Below are 23,057 nucleotides of genomic sequence, written 5' to 3' on the forward strand. Positions count from 1 at the left end.
ATACCGTGTGTGTGTGCTGAAAGAGGGCGGACACAGAGAGAAAAACCTTGTCCCGACCAGGTTAGTTTCATGGAGTCTGTTACTGCGGTAACTGACCGAGAGCTTCAGTAGCCTCCCTCTGGGAAACAGGCTAGAGTTACCCCTCTTTCTCCGCTTTGAGTTACCTCCCCAAAAAATAAAAATAAAATTTGCAAAAGATTTTAATACATTTTTTTAAAATCTCCCTCTCGCCACTAAGGGGTGCTGCAAGACCCCCAGCACCCCCACTTCCCGCGGCCATGGTCGGGTCCATTATTTTAACCTACTTGCGGTCCGAGTTGCGGTCGGGTTGGTTGAAAACTGGCGAGCGCGGATCGTTTATAAGTGTCCCCGCGCACCACTGGCATGTATGCGCGTCTGTGTGTGCGTGTGTGTGTGTGTGTGTGTGTGTGTGTGTGTGTGTGTGTGTGTGTGTGTGTGTGTGTGTGTGTGTGTGTGTGTGTGAACGAGGCTGACAGGGAGAAAGAACGCTATCCAGAGATGAATGAACGGAACGATATTTATATTTAAAAATCGCGTTGGAGAGGAAAAAAAGCGGAATCAATTTGTGGCGCTTAGTGTTGATAGTGTGGCGCTGCACCACACTGGTCTATGTATGGCAAACACTGACTTTCTGCAAGTTTACTCTCCCGTGAGTGCGGGAGGGTGTTCACGTGACAACCCTTTCCCCTAGATTTAATTTTTAAATATCAATTTATTTATTTCATTTATTTACGCTGGAGCTAGATCATGAATTATCTCATAGCCTACGTCATTGCAGACTTCGGCGCTCCTCTTCCCGGAAAAAGGCAGAGCCTGATAACCACTCCCTCTTCTTCCTGCTCTCAAACACAGCCAGTAGCATTCTACCAGACATTTCCTGGCTCCCTCCCCTTTCACTGATCGGACACTTTAAAGATGGGTGTAAACAACACGCTGTGAAGTGCCAGAGCTGACGAGCCCGTTCACTGCAGATCAGCACAGGAACTTCAAGGAAGAAGAGCAGCACACGTTTGTGTTGGATAACGGACATACACTGTCCTTGACAAGAGACATGGCGCAGAGAGGAATTCAGCTGGATTCGGCAAAATTCTGCTGTTCGATCTGTCTGGATCTACTGAAGGATCCAGTGACTATTCCCTGTGGACACAGCTACTGCCTGAGCTGTATTAAAAGATACTGGGATGGAGAAGAGCAGAGGGAAATCCACCGCTGCCCACAGTGCAGACAAACCTTCACACCAAGACCTGTCCTGGGGAAAAACACCATGTTAGCAGAAATAGTGGAGGAAATGAAGAAGACGGGACTCCAAGCTGCTCCTCCTAATCTCTTCTATGCTGGACCTGGAGATGTGGCCTGTGATGTCTGCGTTGGGAGAAAGCTGAAAGCCCTCAAGTCCTGTCTGGTGTGTCTGGTCTCTTACTGTGAGCACCACCTCCAGCCTCACTATGATGCAGCTCCATTAAAGAAACACAAGCTGGTGGAAGCCACTGTGCAGTTTCAGGAGAACATCTGCTCTCGGAGTCGGCAAAAAATCCAGCAGAGAATCCAGGACACAGAGAAAGACGTGAAGGTGCTTCAGCAGGAGGTGGAGGCCATCAATCGCTCTGCTGATAAAGCAGTGGAGGACAGTGAGAAGATCTTCACTGAGCTGATCAGTTTGATTGAGAAAAGAAGATCTGATGTGAAGCAGCAGATCAGATCCCAGCAGGAAGAGGAAGCGAGTCGGGCTGAAGAACTTCAGAAGAAGCTGAAGCAGGAGATCGCTGAGCTGAGGAGGAAAGACGCTGAGCTGGAGCAGCTCTCACACACAGAGGATCACACCCATTTTCTAAATAACTACCCCTCACTGTCACGTCTCAGTGAATCTACACACTCACCCAGCAACAACATCCGTCCTCTGAGCTACTTTGAGGATGTGACTGCAGCTGTGTCAGAGCTGAGAGAGAAACTACAGGACCTTCTTAGTGAGGAATGGTCCAAGACCTCACTGACAGTGACTGGAGTGGATGTTCTACTGCCACAACCAGAGCCCAAGACCAGAGCTGAATACTTACAATATTCATGTCAAATCACACTGGATCCAAACACAGCAAACACACGGCTGTCATTATCAGAGTGGAACAGAAAAGCGACACGAATTGGAAAACATCAGCCATATTGTCATCACCCAGACAGATTCACTACATGGTTTCAGGTCCTGAGTAGAGAGGGCCTGACTGGACATTGTTACTGGGAGGTGGAGTGGAGTGGACCAGATGTTTCAATAGCAGTCGCATACAAGGATATTAGCAGAACAGGTCAGTTTGGATCCAATGACAAGTCTTGGGCATTAGATTGTTACAATCAGTTCAGCCATAACAGCATCAAAACTCCCACATCAGTCCCTGTGTCCTCCAGAGTAGCAGTGTACCTGGATCACAGAGCAGGTATTCTGTCCTTCTACAACGTCTCTGAAACCATGACTCTCCTCCACAGAGTCCAGACCACATTCACTCAGCCTCTCCATGCTGGATTTAGGGTTTATGGAGGCTCGGCTGAGTTTTGTCAGCTCAAGTAGACAGGAGTTATTAAAGCAGCAAAATGTAAGTTTTTGTTTTTAAAAAATATTTTTCCCTGAGTCATTGCAGCTTCATGTCACTGAGGTGTTTCTGCACTCCCACCTGTCAATCAAACAGTGTGGGCGGGACTGTAACCTCTTCCTACCTCCATGTTCCTTGCTGGCCCTCTTTGTTCCATCATGGCGGCTATTGTGGAACAGCCTAACCCAACTGCCAGAGGAGAGGCTCACTAGAAAGATTTTTAATTGGAGCAGAATGCACAACCATCCGTGGATTAGGGAAGTCTCTTTATTTTTTTCTGTTACAGGGTTAAGTATATATTTTATCAATAATTTACAGTGTAGTATAACTATTACTAAACAGAAATTGTCAATTAAATGTCAGGAGCAATGGGAGGCGGACATTTGGGAAAAAAAAACCCAAGTTAAGAAATTATGTTCAGTTTAAAGAAGAGTATGTCACCGAACCATATGTAGCATCTAATTTGAAGAAAGGTCAAAGATCCCTCTGTGCCCAATTGAGAGCTGGCGTCTTGCCGCTGGCAGTTGAGGTGGGTAGGTATCAAGGGATACTAGAAGAACAGAGTTTGTGTACTTTATGTGATCTAGGAAATGTAGAGGATGAGTTACATTTTGGTTTTCATTGTCCATTGTATGCCAGCCTAAGAAATGTTTTATTTGAAAAAGTACAAACCAGGAATCTTGATTTGTTTTGGTTGTCCAAATTTAATATGCTAAGATGGCTGTTTGAAGAAGAGGTATTTGCTTTGGGTAAATTCTTGGAGAAAGCGTGGCAGCTGCGGTGGAGACAGCTATACCCGCATGTATGAACTGATGCATGTATTTATTTACTTTTGTTGGGAGTGTCTTATAAGCCCATGGGCTATTGTATGCAGGACACTTAAATAAAAATTATCTATCTATCTATCTATCTATCTATCTATCTATCTACTGTTCTTCCTGACAAACAGCAAAGAGCAGCCAGACGCTGAGAGTTCAGAGGACATTTATTCATATGAAAACATCACCTGTTGTCTACACACTTCTAATATCTGTTGCATAATTGTGTTGTTCCTGTAATATTTTCTGTTTTTCTGTTCCTTAATGGACTCAGCACCAGAGGTTTCTCCTTTATTATAGCTGAGTAGTTCATATTTTGTGTTTTCCTCTGCTGGCACTTTGTACATTTTAATGTTTCAATTCCAATTTAGTAAATGCTGTTGATATTATATGCAAGGGGAAGAAAAATATATTTCATTATGGTGCATTTGAAACTATATATCCTTGAGTTTGAGTTGTTATGTACAAAGTTGTTTTGAATGCCTCTTTTTCAATGTATTATAATTTTTTAAGGTACAAAATCAATAAACAACACTGAACTAAACTACTCGTATGATAAATGAAATCTTTATCATTATCATTATTATTATTATCCATTACAAACCACACTGATTAGATGCAAAGAATGTGGATGGGTAACATTACTAAGCTTGCAGCCTCCACCTTTTGAATCATTTATTTATTTTTGCAATCAAGACTGGCTTGGTGCACTTGTTACAAAAAACAAACAAACAAACAAACAAAAAAACAGAATCTTATGTCAGCTTGAAAAGTCTTCGAAAGGACGAGGAGGTAAATTGATCATTTGTGAACTATAACATGATGAAACACTTCATGTAGCTGTGGACCTTCTGTCATTTTGAGATACAAATAAAATTAAATTAATATTATAGTACCATTTTCCTTTCCAAACAACACATTTATAGCAGAGGGGAAATTCAGAGTCAGTATGTTAAAAGTCACAGACAGACAAGTTGCCCCAAAAAACAAGAGTGAGGGGAAGACTGAGACAGACGGCATGAACCTTTGGGAAAAGAACGAGCAGTTCACATCAATGTCCTTTTTGAATCTTTGTAGAAATACCTTGGAGGGATAAGGACGATGAATCATTTTAAAAGTGATTTACTCAACCCTATCAGTACTTAAATAAGCATAATCTGAAATAGGCATAATATTAACGATTATAACAATGATACTTTATTTATATATTATTTATTTATTTATTTATATAGCACCTTTCAGATGGGGAGGTTAAGGTTAGTGCTTTACAATAAAGTGAAAAAAAAAAACAAAAAAAAAACCAGGAGTAGAAAACTGGAAATTTAAAACACGTGCAAATGCTGCACGACAAAACCAGGCAATTAACTGAAGAACAGACAGCGGATGCCGCAAGATATATAAAAGATGGAGATAACGCAAATTAAGATATAGAAATGGTAAAATCTGTAGAAACCAAGGAAGACATACAAATGTAAAACAAATGAGGATATAAAATCAATAAAATATGTAAAAGAACACAATGAAAAACTCTAGACGGGATTGTGTCAAAAGCTGTAGCATATCCTCTTGGCGGTGTAGGAATACCATACAAATCTAAAAATACAGAATATTACATTAATGAACTGCTGGAATTTCTGATTAACTCGTCTACTTTCACCGACAAACCAGTTTTCCTATCATAATTAAATTTTTATATAATAATGATAATAATGATGATGATGATGATGATGATGATGATGATGGTGATAATAACAACAACAACAACAACAATAATAATAATGATGATGATAATGGTGATAATAATAATAATAATAATAATAATAACAATAATAATAACGATTATTATTATTATTATTATTATTATTATTATTATTATAACAACAACAACAACAACAACAACAACAATAATAATAATAATAATAATAATAATTATTATTATTATTACTATGTGGTTACAAATTAACGACCAGGAAAGGAGCATTTGCTTGTGAAAACTTGTGGGATTTTTTTTTTTTTTTTTTTTATCACTGCAAACTAAAACAAATTGAAGACCCTCAAGTTTTGACTGTGTTACAACACGGATCCGGCAGGGGGCAGTGTCACCAAACCCCTCACATGTTACGTCAGTGCTTTGCCAGAGGTCAGAGTTTACCAGGGAATCTCCCTCGTGTCGCCTTAAAAAGAGGAGCATAAATTACAAAAACAGCAAAATCTGGAGGAATAAGTAAGTAAATTATGTAAGTGGGTGCCGTAGCTGTTATAATGAACGGGTATAGCGTCAAATCAAGTCGCCATCACAGCAATCTGAGCCGCTTTACACCAACAGTTTCATGCGTCAACGTTAGCAGAGCTGGTTGCTAGCTAACTTTGGTTTAAGTCTTTTTATTCTGTCTAATTTCGTTCGTTTCCCTCTTGGCTTGAGGTCCGCTATCACTACTACCTGTCTGTCACTCAGCAGCACCACAACAACACCTCTCAAATCCAGTATTCATCCTTTTTAAACAAGGGGGAAAGTAGCTCACTGTTTAGCCGAGACGCTGCACCAGACTCGGTTGTAAAACTCTGGCAGTGTGACATTACCTCGCTCATCTGCTAATGTACATAACTTTGGTAACATGGCAAAATATTTCAAAGTATGTTTGGCTTCTGCTCTTCTGATCGGCATACAATGCAGCATGTGTTTCCATTAAAATGTGACTGTGGTGAGATGCTTTGCCTCGTCTGTCATGTAACTGTGGGCGGCAGGAGCGTTACGAAACGTGAGCCGCTTGTTAAAAAACACAGCAGTGGCCTTGATAAACACAGAGCTGCTGTGTGCATTAGCAGACAGATGTTAAGTAGCGTTGAAAAATGAACAGCAGTGTTATCGAGCTCGTTTTCACTAATGCCTCTTTTTTTGGATGTGTGACCAAGTATTACTGTCATGTAATTGTAAATGCAGTATTATGGTGCTACAGAGATGCTGGTTTGACACAGATTCATGGAAAAATTACATTATCTTTTTTCCAAAATGAAAATGGTGCAAAAATGATTAATCTTGGATAAAATCCTGAATTATATTGCAGTCAATATATACACTACTCGCAAAAAGTTAGGGATATTTGGCTTTTGGGTGAAATTTATGGAAAATGTAAAAGGTTCACGTTACAGTGATATTATATCATGAAAGTAGGGCATTTAAGTAGAAGCATGCACTGGTGATTTCCTCATCTCAAACAATTTCTTGAAACAAAAGCCAACAACAGTGGTGGATATACCACAACAAAAAATGTCAGGGTCAATAACTTGTCACGTGCCCTTGAGCATCAATTACAGCTTGACAGCGACGTCTCATGCTGTTCACAAGTCGACTTATTGTCTGCTGAGGCGTGGCATCCCACTCTTCTTGAAGGGCGGCCCTCAGGACATTGAGGTTCTGGGGTACAGAGCTCCGAGCCTCTACACGGCGACTCAGCTGATCCCATAGGTTTTCTATGGGATTCAGGTCTGAGAAAGTGCAGGCCACTCCATCTGAGGTACCCCAGTCTCCAGCAGCCGTTCCCTAATGATACGACCTCGATGAGCTGGAGCATCAAACACCTGATGTGAATTTTGCCGTTAAACTCCTTGTTAGAGAACAGCAACTTGTGCAAAAAGTACTGAAACACTGAACAGTTGGACATGTGCATTCAAAAGTTTACAGAAGGTCACATTAAGTTCACCTGTAAAGGTTAGAATGCATTTTAGGTTCATCCTGAAATTTCACCCGAAAGCCGAATATCCCTAACTTTTTGTGAGTAGTGTATGTCAGAATAATTTCATTTTTGAGTGAAGTTAAGCATGAAGGTGTTTTGCTACAAGAGAAAATAGCACAAATTCGTTGTTGGTTCAAGGCATCATCAAGTAACAAATTGCGTTTGATTGACGGATTGATGTTAAGGACTGCTACAAGCCAAATGTACATATGAGGCAGCTGACTGTTGATTTAACCTAATGGAAGAAGGAGTCTTTACAAAGCAATATTGTGAAGATCTAAAAAGTGGGGTTTTTTTTTGCAAGGTGGATGCTGAAACAATGTTTTCCTCTCTCCTTCAGGCAGTCATGTCCTCCTACACTTGTATCAGCTGCAGAGTGGCTTTCGCAGACGGCGAGGTGCAGCGAGCACACTACAAAACCGACTGGCACCGTTACAACCTGAAGCGCAAGGTGGCCGACATGCCGCCCGTCACCGCCGAAAACTTCCAGGAGCGTGTCCTGGCACAGCGAGCCGCCGCCGAGCAGCAGCTGAGCGAGGCGGCGGTCACCGAGGGCTGCGCCGTCTGCAACAAGAAGTTCTCCAGCGCCAACGCCTACCAGAACCACCTGCAGTCCCACAAACACCAGCAGGCCGAGAAGCAGGCCCTGCTGGCCGCCCAGAGGAAGGTGGAGAAGATGAACGAGAAGAACCTGGAGAAGGGGCTCGGCGAGGAGAAGGCGGACCACAACGCCAGGAACGAGGCCCTGCGGCAAGCCCTGAAAGAGCAACACAGGTCCAGCCCGGCCAAGGGAGCCAAGGACCAGCCCGCGGGAGGAGCGACGAGGCCGAGGCCAGAGAAGCCACCCAGGATGGTGTGGCTGGAGGAGCAGGCCAAAAGGATGGGAGAGAGAGAGGAGGAGGGGGAGGGAGTCACAGAGGAGGAGGGTAAGTAGGAGAAACACAGAATCTTGTAGGTCTGCTGAAATTGAAAACATAGAAAATCTTGCGAAAGTCCTCACTCCTGTTTCCTGTAATAGTAAAACTGACATTTTAGGTTTTAAGTATAGAGTTTCTTGTACGAAAGAGGCGCCTTGTGTTAGAAAAGGTTTAACGTGAAATCACGTTATAGTAAGACAGTAATCTCTTTTGAAAGTATTAGAAAGCTTTTATTGGACTGCTGTGTCGTGTAAAGCTCTAAACATACCAGCACACTGTGGCGTGGCTGCCTTTATCCCACCAACAAATAAATTAAGGCTTTATAAAATTTTCAGAATTGCCACAGAATTGTTTTATTCTTGTTTGCCATAAAGCTGCTTTTCTTTTCATTTATCACCCTGTCTTTCTAACGTCTCCCAAGTCAAAGCAGTGCTTTTTTTTTTCATTGCTGTTGTCACATTGTGGTAGTTTTGTTGGATAGCTGGAAAATTTGGTAAACTATATTTTAGAGAAACTGATAATGATGAATCCCGTGTAGCAGACTCTTCTCAAAAAGGGAATATACAGCATTTTGGGATAAAAATTGTGAGATTTTCACGCTGTGGGGTTTACAACACAGTCCAAAAATGGCTGGATTCATATCCCCAAACTTTTGTCTGTTTTGCAGAAGACTGGGAGGACGTGGATGAGGATGATGAGATGGAGGAGGAGGAGGATGAGGATGAGGCAGAGGAGATGATGGTTCAGGGTGAAGGAGACGCCGGGGCTTCGTCTGCTCCCCACCCCGCCGCTCTGCCGGGCTCCATCCCCGTCACCGACTGCCTGTTCTGCTCCCACCACTCCCGCTCGCTCATGAAGAACGTCGCCCACATGACCAAAGTCCACAGCTTCTTCATCCCAGATGTGGAGTTCCTGGTCGACCTCAAGGGACTCGTACGTTACCTAGGTGAGCTGCAACAATCAAACCGGGGTTTGGCATCACGACTGATTGTGCTTGGTGTGTTACAACTAAGAATCTCTTGCTTTTCCTCTGAAACAGATCAGTGATGTATGATTATCTCCACCAGTAACCTCAGTCAAAATGAGTCTAACATTGCTGCACACCTGCAACTGGTGTGAAGTTCTGCTTTTGCTGTAAACAGGGTTTCTGCAGGTTTAAACAAATTAAATAGATAGATAGATATAGATAGATACTTTATTCATCCCGAAGGAAATTCCCAGTTTTCAGCAGTATCCACAGATTACAAGATTAAATAAATAAAAAAATAAAGAATAAGAGATGACACTAGAGATCTAAGTACAACTTTAAGACCTTTCAAGACCATTCTGAATGCAATTGACAAGTCCATACCAGTGAGAAAAAAAAAGTAGAAAGGATATAAAGGAGGTAAATTAAGTTATTATTATTTATTAACATTCAACATGAGCTTTCAACTGAATATGAACCAGAACTGTGTGTATGCAAGAGTAATGTGTGTATGTGTGTGTATGTGTGTACACAAGAGCTAGGCTATGTTCTCCTGAGTGCTCTTGTGGTGACTATCAAAAAACAAACTTAATTAGTCACTTAATGGTGGCGTGAGGAGTGTCTTGACTTCAACTCCAGAAAAATAAACACTGTTCAAAAATGGCCTCCTTTGGGTGATGTTCCCATTTATTGCAACAAAAAAGAGCAGAACTTTTACTGTAAAAGTAGATGTTAGCTGTAACACAAAGATTCAACTCAAACTGATTTCAGCCTCATTTAAAGCACCTGTGTCTGGGCGGCTACCACTTAACCCAAATAAACAGAACTAAACAGAACTAGAGTACACCCTTGTGGTCAAAATAAATCACTAAGACCGACACTCAATAAAATGGCTCCTACAACTCTAAAAGAGGAGACGCCACTTTACCTCACACTGGCTGTTTTCTCTCATGTGGATGTTGTGGTTATTGGTTGCACGTTGGTTTTGTTTTGTTGCTGTGTGATTAATACAGATTATTCCCAGAAACACATTTAAAAGCGAGACTGAAGTTCATGCAGCTTTATGAAAGTAACATTACCTTTATGGTCCAGTACACCAAAATCATACCTCAGACATTTTGAGGGCAGAGTGAGTAGGATTAGTCAGTTTGCAGTTTGTAACCACAGCATTCAAAGTCTGCCCCTCCTGCCTCGCTAAGTTAACCGGCAGCAGCAAGATTTCATTTCCTAGGATGGCGACGGAATGAACGCCGTCGCCCCAGATTCACTCTCGTTGTGGAATGAGCCTCATCTGCTCCGTGTTCAGCCTCACTGTATTTCCTGTTTTCTGTAGTGAGCGTCCTTGATTTTTTTTGTAGCGTCCTATTGGATGTGGTGCTGTTGTTCTGGCACGGCACGGCGCTGCGCTGTGATTGGCTGGGAGCTACACACCCACAACAAGAGAGTCCAGGCAGAGGGCAGGGTCCCTGCAGACACACACACCAACACACCCTGTTAGTGGCTCATAAGTGATGGAAGGGGATTATTTTTGTATGAGTCTAAAAATTGTTTTTAGCAAAATCCTCCTCATTCTGCCTTTAAGGCCTAAAATTCAGATAATTGGATTTGAGACTTCTTACGGACCCGGGGGAAACCCTGGATAAAACGTTAGCTCTCTGATTGAAATGTGCCGCATGCTGTTGTCGTGCAAATGGTCGACGGTGCTCACAGCTTCCTAACCAGGTCCGATGCTCTTGTTTTCCTGTGCGGCAGGGGAGAAGGTCGGTGGCGGCAACGTGTGCTTGTGGTGCAACGAGAAGGGGCGTTCGTTTTACTCAACAGAGGCAGTGCAGGGTCACATGACAGACAAAAGCCACTGTAAGCTCTTCACAGACGGAGACGCAGCGCTCGAGTTTGCAGACTTCTACGACTTCAGGTAAAGACGCATGCCGCATCACGTTTAGTCACTCTGTGTGCACAGAACCTAAAAACAAACTTAAAAGGATGTTAAATAATCTGGTAATTATAATATATTGTAATATTGGTGACCAGTAGGAACTGCAATATCAACACAAAACCTACACAGTCAACTACCTAAGAGAAGAAAACGCTGTTATAAATTACTAGAACATGATAGAGAGAGATGTTTTTCTATCATCACACAGTCAAAATCTTCAAAATTGTGACGGTTTTCTTAGTTTGGAGGAAGATTTTATTATTATTTATTTATTTATTTATTTATTTGTGATTTGTTTGTTTCTCGGGTGCCAGTCAGGTTGCAAGCCTGACAAAGTTGCTTGTATTGTTTGTTTTGTTTGTCGTAGTCACAGTCAGAAATAAATTAAAAAACCTTCACTCAAAAACCAACACAAAGGATGTTCCAGTATTAAACTCAACAACCCAAAGAAAAAAAAATGGCAAGTGTGCAATTAAGGAAACCCAACATGTTCTTTTTTTTTTTTTTTTTTTCAAATAAGAGAAATAGATATATTTACACAATACAAACCCAAAATGCAACTCAAGTTATTTTTTCTCATACAAAATTAGAACTCAAGCCTTTTAGTCCTTTCTTTTCTTGATTTTTTTTTCCCCCCCCCCCACAAAATGTATAAACCAAAATTCAGTCTTTGTTTTCTCAAAATTATTTTCAGTCCTTTTTCACACAAAAAATAGTTCAGTCCTCAAAAAATTATTTTCAGTCCTCTTCCACAAAAATAACAACAAAGGTATTATCAGCCCTTTTTCCGTTCCACCCAGCGACCTTTATGCTCCGGTCTTGCTGTGTGGCGCGAGGAGATGCTTGCGGTGCGCCTTCCCGTACACCAGGGGCAGTAGTGCGCTTCAACACCTCAATATCACGCAGAATAGTTATTGCTGTCTGATACACCTCTGTAGCCGTTAATTACAGAAACGGGGAACACGAGGCTGCCGACTGTTAGAAAATGATCCAAACGTTTTGCTTGTTGCTCGCCAACAGGAGCAGCTACCCCGACAGGAAGGAGGGAGAGGACGCCGAGATGGAAGATGAAGAGTTACCTGACGATAAAAACCTGGAGTACGACGATGAAACGCTGGAGCTGACCCTCCCTTCAGGTGACATGACTAAACATTAGTTATCATGATCAACAGAGGGCTAATAGTGAAACATGAATACAGGATTCTTATGCCGGGTTAGGAAAATGTAGAATTTCCAAGTCAGTTTCGATGTTTTAAGAAATTTGGAAATACTGTCCGACTGATGTGCTTTGTTTATTTGTTTATTTGTTTATTTGTTTATTTAAAAGGATCTCCATTAGCTGATGCCAAAACGTCAGCTAGTCTTCCTGGGGTCCAAACAATAAAATACAACGTCAAACGTTACAATATCAGTTCATAAAATAAAGTTAAAAAATACATCCTTTAAATAAAAATTACAAATAAAGAATACAGAAAACATCATACAAATCCTATATAATTTGATGTTTTGATCTCACTCAAATACACTAGGCCTATATGATATTAAGGTGATGACACAAATATGTTCTTAGTCTCCGTTTGAAACCAGCCTTGCTTTTAATGTCACGAATCTCCCCTGGAAGAGTGTTCCAATATGCAACTGATCTATAAAATACTGTCCTCCTCACAGAGTCAGACTTAGGTAAGGGTAACGTAATCCGACCACTATTCGCCCCTCGAGTGTTATATGAATGAATATTTGAACAGTAAGTTATATTATTATAAAGAAATTTAGGAGTCTGAGTGTTAATAATTCTATGAAAATATAGAAGTACATTAGCAGATAGCCTATCCTCAACCCTCAGCCAGGAGAGATGTTCATGCATTTCTACAACACTTGTTCTTGGAGAACAACCAAGAACCAGTCTTGCAGCCTTGTTTGTTGCTATAAAGAACAAAAATAACACAGACAGTTCGTGGGAGCTGGAGTGTCATAACGAGGTGCCTCCAGGGGCTTTTAGTTTACCTTCATGTTAACTGACCAGAGACTGAGACAGCACAAACCAGTATGTGTATAACCAGATTAAACGCTGCAATGCAGGGGTTGTTCCAACTTTTAAAACTCGGGTTCAGATGGAGAAATAATGTTCCACTTGCCCTTGAGTCCAGACACATTACATCATACTGCCACATTTTAAATTTAGCGAAGTCATTAAGCTGACACTTTTTCCCCCTGAGGTGATTTATTGAGTAAATTAAAGATTTATTCATATCAGTTAATAATAAAAGAGCAAAAATAGCACTCCTACAGATTGCATCCTTTCGTGTAAATTCATAATCCATCTGACACACTGTGTGGTGTGCCATCACAAGTCATACATTTGTTAATCTCTCTTTTTTTTTTTTTTTTTTTTTTTTTGTTTGAGCGACCCACAAATGTACAGCACACAATCCAATGCCCCAGTTGCATTTTGCACAGTGAACACATTTAGAGCACAGATTAATTTATTAAGGCCACTAGTTTTTGCATCATTTGGATGTTCCTTATTTTAGTCTTATTCCATGCAATGTACAGCGCCTGCTGTGTAAAAGACCTATCTATTGATCCATTGATCCATTGATAGGTATAAATATGATGTTTTTTTTCCTTCTCCTTTCTGTTCAAGTGAATTTTTAACATGGTGTACTCGTGTCAGCACAATTTATTGCTTTCAGAACTCATTTCCAGGCCTGCACTCTGTTGTGGAACAAACAGCCCCACCACACACACACACACACACACCCTGTGGAGTTCAAGATGCTCCCCACACTCCACCCCACTTCCCCTCACCAAGGGAGCCGCTGTCATGGCAACGCATTTCAGCTAGAAAGACTGAAAAGCCTTGTTCTTGAGCCAAAAACATACAAAGATGGCAAAACAGTATCGGTACAGCGTTTAGCGTGGTGAAAGAGCACCTCTCTGCCCTGATGAGCGTGTTTACTCGTCTCTCGATTGTGAAATGGGACTTCAGTCTTTGTGTTTGATATGTACGCACCATAACAGGATACGTCCAACTTCTTGTCTCTCCCTCAGGCGCTAAGATAGGCCACCGGTCCTTAATGCGGTACTACAAGCAGCGGTTTGGAGCCCAGAGGACGGTGGCGCTGGCCCACAACAGGAACGCCGTGGGACGGGTCCTGCGGCAGTACAGAGCCCTGGGCTGGGGAGGGGACATGGGTAAGGCTCAACCAAAAAAGCAACACCTAAGAATTGTTTTTTTTTTTCTGGGTGTACAGAGGTGGAAAAAAGACACCCTTAAAATTTTACACAATCTCAAATATTATCATGAAATATTTGTGGAAAAATCTTTTTTGTGTTTCAAAAGGTGTGGCTGCATTAGACAGACACAAACAAATACAAATTATATTTTTTTGTTTATTGTTTACAAGAAAAACTAACAAAACTAAATTCTTGACAGTTTAATCTTTCTCTTCAGGCGTGTTTCCTGCATTAGGTTCCTTGTTTTAGCCATTTTTGTGTCTGAAGAACTTTCAGATGTGCTGGCTTTATATAGACACCAAGCTTGGCAACAAAAATTGTGTCTTTTAATAAAAAGAACGACCTTCATCACTGGTACCAAAATGATCCAATACTCAAAATTTCTTATGTATTTTTATGGAACCAATCAATTTGAAGTTTTTAATGGCTTTTTTTAGGATTTGTTTAGTACTTTGGCTGTGACTGTACTAAAAGAAATTGCACTTGAAGACCTAAGAGTGATTTGTTAATGCAATATTTCACAAATGCATGGGGTGTCCCAAAACTTTTTTTCCACCACTGTATGTTTCTGTTTTAAAGTCTAGAAAAAGAGAGAGAGAGAGAGAGAGAGAGCTGCATGTTTTGCACGGCACAGAGCCGACAGGCACCAGGGAAACAACGTGACATAAAAGATTTCATCCCAAAATCAAACTGCATACAGAACCTCAACTTGAAATTCCTAAAGCGAGCAGCAGCAAGTTCATTCAGTTGACAATCTCCGTTTCTTCAGCTTCTCTGCTCCACAAACACGACTGCCAGCACTGACAAGTTCACCGCTGTTAAACTCTTTTGGCAAGTGCAGCCAATCAGCAGCCGAGGGTTTCTCCACAGTGTGAAAGAGATGAAATGTGAAATAACAAAATGTGACATAACTCAAATGAGTTTTGAACAAGTGAGACATAAATATCCAATTTAAATCCAGTATCCATCCGATGTCCAATTGTTTTTTTACCAAACACTTCACAAATGCTTTTTTCATGTTTTTTTTACGCTGCTGGTTTGCAGACTACTGCTCCTGAGCATGCAATGAGCATTTGTAATTTTTAACATTTTATAGACGAAACGATTAACCAGTTGATAGAAAAACTGACAGTGAAAATAATCCTGAGTTGCAGTGCTTGTGCAGCTCTGCTCCTCAGGAAGACGAGGCAGCAGAAGCGTCTCACAGGGAACTGGAGTTCAGTCGTTTTGGTGCGAAGCGAAGCTGAATTTCCTCGGTTCATCTGATTCTGACCCTGTGATATTGCATTACTCCACTTTTGATTTATTGTGTTTACTTAAAGGAATTCAGGGAATGAAAAATCTCTTATCGCTGCCCGGGAAGTCTGACTGTTTCAGGCTTTGTGAGGTTTTGGCCTCCAGGACCTCAATTTTTCAGCGGTGCACTGTTTTCTTTCTGCCGTGTTTTGGAGATTGGGGTACTAACTGAAAGTCAATCCTGCACTGTGAAGACTGCACGGGGCTCGCAGGTTGAGTTTATTATTAATAATGCTTCTTTGGTGTTTGTTTATCCACGCCAGCAGCCTCGTCCTTCACTTGCCCTCACCCAGTGATTGAAAACAGGAAGAGCAAGGCACTAACACTCGCCGCATCTCCACAAAACACTCAAATCAGTTGCGAGCAAATAATTACATGTCGCACAACAATCACACAAATTAGATACGTGGACAGAGGGACTTAACATCAGGCAAGTGTCCTGTTGCTGCGTCCTCTCTGATTTCGCCGTTCCATTCTTTGCAGTTATTGCTATCTGTCATGACAGTCACTCCGCTTAAGTGGGAAGCAGTTTTCATCACAGATCACCGCATTTCTTTTTATCGAATAAAAAGTTTGTCCGCCTCAAGCAGGTGTATCAACTTTCAGCCACTTTTTGGGGATATTTATTTAATATTTGCCTCTTCCATCAAGCAAAATGCTCATTAAAAAAATGGTTGAAGATGCAGTTACCGCCAGGTTCAGCAGTTCTGTTCACCTCACAGCCATCTACACTGCAAAAACTCAAAATCTTACCAAGATTATTTGTCTTATTTCAAGTCAAATCAAGTCAAATTTTCACTTGTTTCAAGTGAATTTTCACTTGAAACAAGTGAAAATTGTCTAAAAACAATTTACTTCTGAGGTGATCATATCTTATTTTAAGTGTAATGAGATATTTTGACTAGAAATAAGGCATTTTTGACTTGAAATAAGACAAATAATCTTGGTAAGATTTTGCGTTTTTGCAGTGTATGTGTTAAATATATGCACTCATGATACCGTGAGGCATTGTGGGGGAAATAATAAGAACCAAATGACACATGTGCATGCTATCCTTTCCTTCCGTTTCTTAGGCAGGAGCTCCTTCCATCAGAACCAGAGAGACATGCAGTACATTCAGAGGATGAAGTCAAAGTGGATGCTGAAGATGGGCATGAACCACAACGCCACCAAGCAGAACCACTTCAGAGTCCAAGTCATGTTCTAACGGACCGGAGGGGAACCAAACTGGGCCGAAGTGTGACAGGATGTGGACGTTCAGCGGTTAACTTTCGGCATTTTCCAGTCAACAAGATTTACAGACTCGAGTATGACCTCTAAAGGATGCTTGGTTAGCTGGCAAAGGGGGGGCGCGAAGAGTAGACACACTTAAACAGCCCAAATTCACCAGCGTTTGGCATCTAGTGTTTGTCTCTTACCCTCTAAGTGAGGATATGATGTCAGTGGAATTGTCAAAAGCACCAAAGAGCCCAGATCTTGGCTTAAACTGTGTTTCTTTTAAAAGCAAAAGTCTGCTAATTCCCTGCTGGTCGGTGCTTAATGCAAACTCGGAGATTATCCAACTGGGAAAAATCTGCGGATAAACATCTTTTTCTTTACCCAACACAGAGAAATACTGCTCCCCATGAAAAGATTGTGTTGACGATGCTTGGCAATGTTGGCTTGCAGTGAAGTTAAACTTGGAAATTATATTTATGATTCCTACGCAGCTGTCTTTACATTTAAGGTCGTTCAGCGCTCAAAATAGAACTTAAAAATCCTCCAAATAAACTAAACAGTAATTTAAAGTCGTAATCACGGGGGGATATTTCACAAAGCAGGATTAGCAAGTTAATGAAATAACCTCAAGAAATGTTATCTGGATTATTTTTTTATTAGCAATCAGCAACAGGCTTGGCTGAATCACATTCCTAAAGCTACTTTTCAAGTTTTGTTTCACAGAATTAAAACTCTATCACCCAAGACATGGCATAGTCTTTTGCATTTACCTGGCTAACTCTCTGTTGTTGTTTTGTGAGATAAACCCCAGATGGCCCACCATTAAACTGACCCGTCAGGTGAATCCAGGTGGAAGCCACGATGCCTCAGTCACAGAACACCTCAGTCATGAAGGGCAGGTGGAGATAAATGAAAAGATTTTAAAAATACTGACAGCTGAGATCTGGATTGTGTAAAGGTGCTTAAAAACTGGGATTTCTAAACACTGTTTTTGCTTAAGTAATAATGAATTTACATCTGTATGATTCATCCTCCTGTAAGTACCTACAAGAAAATAAAGATATAATTTATATTCTGTCGGATTTGTGTCCATCTGTAATTATTTGTTCTGTTTTGAAATGTGACTCGATCACAGTACTGGATGTGCTGAAATGCTGCAACAATGATGGTTCAGGACAGAATTAGAAAAAGTTGTCTTTGTTCCCCTTTCTGAATAAAACACAGTGGTGGGAAAAGCATAAATTAGAAACATTTCACCACTCCGAGGTGAATCCTTCATCATTATGAAGCCATTTTAACCTCTTAGGACTTGGCGTACACATGCGTGGACATCACATTTTGGGTTATATTACCGTAGTAGTTAATTCTGCTTACCTGGAGCCGTCTGGCCGCATATGTGGACCCTTACACTACCTACCACAACTTGTTTTATATTTTGTTACAAGCATATGATGCCTTACTGTAGCTGTGACTGTCCAAAGGGGGCAAAAATGTTGTTACTTCATTTTCACTGTGATATTCAAAACACATTCAAAAATATGTATGTGTTATTAATACAAGACAAAGCAGTCAGGACAAAAACTGCAGTGTTCAGGGTGGAAATAAAGACTTTTGCACTCTATTACACAACGGCGACTTTATTGTGTTTTAAGGAAATTGAGAACCAGTGTCCACATATTTGGACATCATTTTTCTCTAAAACTACACCATGTAAAAAGACGATGCATAGTTTTTATACTTATCAGGGTCCAATAAGCCAAAATAGAATCATATGCATATCAAACAAGAGCTCGGGTCTTAAGAGGTTAAACCATTTCAGTCCATTTTAAGTCCTCTAAAAGACAAGGTCACATAATCTGAGGTGATGCTCAGCAGTAACTCTCAGTGATTTAGATTGTAAGACTGACTCTCGGCTCTGTAAACATTTCATTACACGGCGACATGGTGCTGGGTTTTAACGCTGAGCTCACATCACTGGAATAATTGTAAGAGCTGCTCGATGCCTTAGAGATTTAGAAATGTTTGTTTGAAGCTGTCAGATACAGACTTCATGCACACACACTTATGAAATGATAACATTTTATAGCCACATGTAAACAAGACAAACTCCAGAAAAAACAAAGTGTGAGTGCTTACATGCTGGTTGCTCTTGTGTTGTCTGCTGGGCTGACCCAAGGCACTGCTGAGGATTCAAGATATAATTATGTTAGTTATTATGTTAATTATGTTGTTAGGAAGAACAAATGAAAACCATAATAAGACACATGGTGTGGTGAGGCTTTGTTTTCAACAAGTCTGAACAAACAAGTTCACTTGAGGGACAAAATTTACCTCTTAAACCATAATGAGAAGCCTCCTCAACCCATTCCGCTTTCTTTCTTTCCATCTATCAGGCTTTGAGGACGTTTGTGTTTCCTGTTCCTTAAAAAAGACATAAAAAGAAGAAGAAGAATACTGTCAAACTAAAGATACTGGATATTTATCCTTAGATATTCTTACTTAGCTTGCCTAGCAAACAGTGGACAGTGCCGGTAAATCCCTGTGAAGATTAAGGTAGTGAACTAGCTAATAACTGTCAGAATAAATTAATGATAAATCAGTGCAAAGACGAGAATAAAGGGGGCATTTTTTTTACAATTAAAAAGTACACAGCCGCTAATAGCATGTAGGAGCACCAAATGGAGACTTAATTAACAGATTTATCTATGAATTTAGGGACATACGAATATTTTATGCCTTAAGAATGATTTTAAAGGACTACCCAAGTGATTATGTACTAGCTAAACAAAATGTAGGCCTGTATATGTTAATTTTCTGCTCATATTGTCGTATTTTCCCTGTCTTTTAGTGTCCACTTTGATATGAAAATTAACTTTCAGAGATTTCAGACTTTCTTCACAACAGTATTTCTTCACTGTAATGAAGTCCTCCACGTTAGTTTCCCTACAAGCAGCAGCACTGTGGTGTTTTCCTGACTTTGTGACATTGTGGGCAGAGGGATACGCTCCTTCCTCCGCCAGGAAAAATAGTCCCCAATGAGACGTTTACTCAGTTGCCAGCTCTATGGTTTATGAATGTTGAGGACGTTGTTAATGGCAGAAGCAGAACATTACAAGGCGGCTGCTTCAACCAGAAATTCACCTTTAAAAAAAATGGAGAGACTTTGATGATGTGATGTGAAAACTTTAGTATGCATGATTTGCAAAATGCTTTGTTTTAATGTAAAATTCACGATCACTGGTGTAGTACTTTAATAACAGCAAAATGGGAGCTCATTATCTCAAAAAAAAAAAAAAATCAAAAAAATCAGAATCCCAGCCACTTCCAGTTCCTTCTGTTATCAACAGGAGAACAACGCTGCATTTGGTGACACTGGGAAATTCTCACATTGATGTATTCAGAGACGTCTCGAAATCTGATGTGGGGTTTGATCATTTTGTTTCTAGTTTTCTTTTTTGCTGGGTAATTTCGCAAACAAACCTGAAGTGTACTCCTGTGTGGTAATCTTTCACAGCTTAATTCGAGTCTTTGTGTTGACCAGCATCCAGGCGGCCGAAATGTCCTTGACTCCTTCAATATTAGAGCCTGACCTCTGACCTCTCTGTGGCAAGGAGGCAACAGTAACAATTTCCCTGCAAGCTAGCAAATATTAGCCAATATTTCGTAACCTTAATCCTGACCTTTTGCTAGCCTTATCCATTAGGACTTGCTGTCCAGTTCATGAAGCTTCTCCATTGTCCGCTCGAAACACTCGGCGTCTGGTGGCTCTTTCCTGCTGCACGGGAAGTGATGCATTTCTGGTTTGCTTGGAATAAACAAGGGTAGGTTTTGCTATTGTATATGAGACACAGTTAACACTGACCATCTTTATTATCATGGTGGGCCAATGCAGACATTGAGTGTAAAACATCAAAATAGCATGCGGATTACCCCTTTGATGCTTATAAATAACAAGTGCTGGTAAGAGCTGCGCCATACAGGCACTGCTGACTCCGCTTCATCCTCAAGAACGCAGACGCTTCTTCTTTCCACCTACGTCAGATTCGCCAATGACTCTGGGCGTGGTGTGCAGATGATGTCACCGAAAGCCAATCGAGCTTCGACAGGATGCTGATCCGCCACACCGCCCCTTTAATGAGCTCAGTCACTCCATTTATTTGCGGTCCTCCACTTTATCTTTGGCAGGCACTCCACTTCCTTTTGAAGGCTGGGAGAGTGTTTGTGGCTGGATGGGTTTAGGGGTTTAGGGCACTCTGCCCATAGTACGCTGCTGCTTGACAGCACCAACAGGAATAACGGGGGCGGGGTGGAGTGAAGGGGCTGCAGACAGGCCGACGGCGAGAAGGAGGCTAATTGATCAGGACGACGTGGGAAGAGAGACAGGGCAGATGGTTGAAAGGCATTAGCACTGTGGAAGCCGTGGGAGGAGGTGAATCTTGTAACTAGAACTAGGGCTTGACCGGTATGGGCTTTAGAGGGATGACAGTTTGATATTTTGTCTGTTTAAAAGTCCAACATTAATCAGATTTTATCTTTGTTTTCAAATATACTACAGGTTGGCATGAGAATAATACTTTTGATGATGTTTTGCAAATAAATCTAGTCAAATGTTTGAAAGATGTAGTTAAAATGAATGAATGTGACGATGAAGTCAGCACAATCACAATTCACAATCTCACCATTTGCCTGATTGGATGGATTTAAGTAATTTGAGGCGACCCAATCAGACACGCTTCCCAGAGTTAGTCTGCAATGGAAAATTGGATGTATGTTTTTTTTTTTTTTTTTTTTAAATTTTAATCACCCAGACAAAATGTTAACAGTGTCTTCATTAAATATTTCCAATCATGCATACTAAACAGTGCCTTTAAATTTGTATAAGATGATAAGTAAGTAAGTTTATTCAGCGAGAGAGTGTTAAAAATGTGATGTTTCAGTCTGGAAGGCTTTTGTCAAACAATAATCAACAAGAAAACGTGTTATTACGTGACAACTGGAGAGACACGGAGTGATCGTTAATTTATGTCAAGTCAATCTGGGGCACGAAGCAGAAATCTCATGTACTTAGAAAAATCACGAAGAAGGATTTAAACTCTCTAGTAGGCATGGAAACAAGCACTGGATCTGTCAGTCACATACTAGAGGCTTTGAGGAGAGTGCACAGGGAGTCTTAGTTAAGAGGTAGACATGGAAGGTGGACCAAAAAAAAAAGAGCTAATATATATGAAATAAAGTACATTACATTTTTTTTTTTTTTTTTTTTTTTTTACCAATTTCATGCCAAAAAATACACTGGAAATACAAAGAAATGACAAGGAGTCAGTGTCTCCCAACTCCAGGCAGAGTGGGAAAGCCTCTGAAACTGCATTTTATTGAAAGGCCAGTGTTGATTTGACATATCAGTTGACTAATACAGAAGGAAAAGGAGTTTTATGAGATTTTTAATGTCTGCCGGTGCAGTCTGTCATGACACACCCAGAAATGTCACGGTGAAACACATCAATAAAGGGTTTAGCGCTTTTCCCAAAGAACTTCTGCATAGTTTTTGTATTATAGTGTGTCTGGCTGTTCGTGTGTCATCCATCCATCTATCCATCATCCATCCATCCTCCTCTCTGATGTTTTGTTTTGACATCTTGGATTATAATAAATCCTAATAAAAAAAAGAACCAATATTGCAACAAGAACCGATGCATCATTCAACATTCATTAATTCATGCTGAGAGTTTGTTTCCTCTATTAAAAAAAAAAAAAAAAAGCAACAGCATGACAGCTACTACAAAATGACTGACAGCACAAAATGAAAACAAATGGTGGTATTTTTTTTACAGCACAAATCCTGGGCTGACAAAATGACAACACCTCTGCAAATCTACAAATCTACAAATACTGAGTGACATATGTATATTTTTTTGTCCTCAAAATGTGATTGCTACTATCCTCATTCTTATCTCTCCTCTCCATCCAGGGCCATTTAAAACTTCTCCATTTTATTCCTATTAATTCTGACCTAGTGCATGCCGCTCCCCCACCCCAAAAAAACTTGAGAAGCAGTTTGCCGGCCCTCCCTGCTCTAAGCATGATCTCGATCTCCCTCCAAGCCCTGGGGACCTGGTATTGATCGGTGCCTCGTAGGTAGTGATTGGACATGAGTGGGTAATTTCCTTTGCTGCATTAGAGTCCATTACTGGCCCGCTCCCCGGAAAGCGATAGACCTCCTCAAAATAAAGGCAAGATTCTTCTTGGAAAAGCAGTCTCCTCCAACAAATGATTCACCGAGGCTCCTTGGACTTTATTATCTGAGGGTCCATTTGGAGGTTGATAAGATACTGGG

At 40.8% G+C, this 23,057-nt stretch overlaps 2 protein-coding genes across 2 annotated transcripts; both read left to right on the forward strand.

Annotated features, from left to right (window-relative positions):
• Positions 1–1,072: 1,072 nt before the first annotated feature.
• Positions 1,073–3,930, forward strand: LOC115375028 (tripartite motif-containing protein 16-like protein). The gene is made up of 2 exons (XM_030074272.1): positions 1,073–1,333; positions 1,448–3,930. The coding sequence occupies exons 1-2, from the start codon at positions 1,073–1,075 to the stop codon at positions 2,576–2,578; spliced, it is 1,392 nt and encodes a 463-aa protein (XP_029930132.1). The 3' UTR covers positions 2,579–3,930.
• A 1,572-nt stretch (positions 3,931–5,502) lies between these two features.
• On the forward strand, positions 5,503–17,805 carry znf622 (zinc finger protein 622). The gene is made up of 7 exons (XM_030074271.1): positions 5,503–5,642; positions 7,493–8,078; positions 8,737–9,015; positions 10,789–10,951; positions 11,993–12,108; positions 14,024–14,167; positions 16,579–17,805. Exons 2-7 carry the CDS (start codon positions 7,499–7,501, stop codon positions 16,710–16,712), a joined length of 1,416 nt encoding a protein of 471 aa, XP_029930131.1. The 5' UTR covers positions 5,503–5,642; positions 7,493–7,498; the 3' UTR covers positions 16,713–17,805.
• Positions 17,806–23,057: the final 5,252 nt, after the last annotated feature.

This window comes from Myripristis murdjan, chromosome 17, assembly GCF_902150065.1.
Source record: "Myripristis murdjan chromosome 17, fMyrMur1.1, whole genome shotgun sequence".
Classification (NCBI taxonomy): domain Eukaryota; kingdom Metazoa; phylum Chordata; class Actinopteri; order Holocentriformes; family Holocentridae; genus Myripristis; species Myripristis murdjan.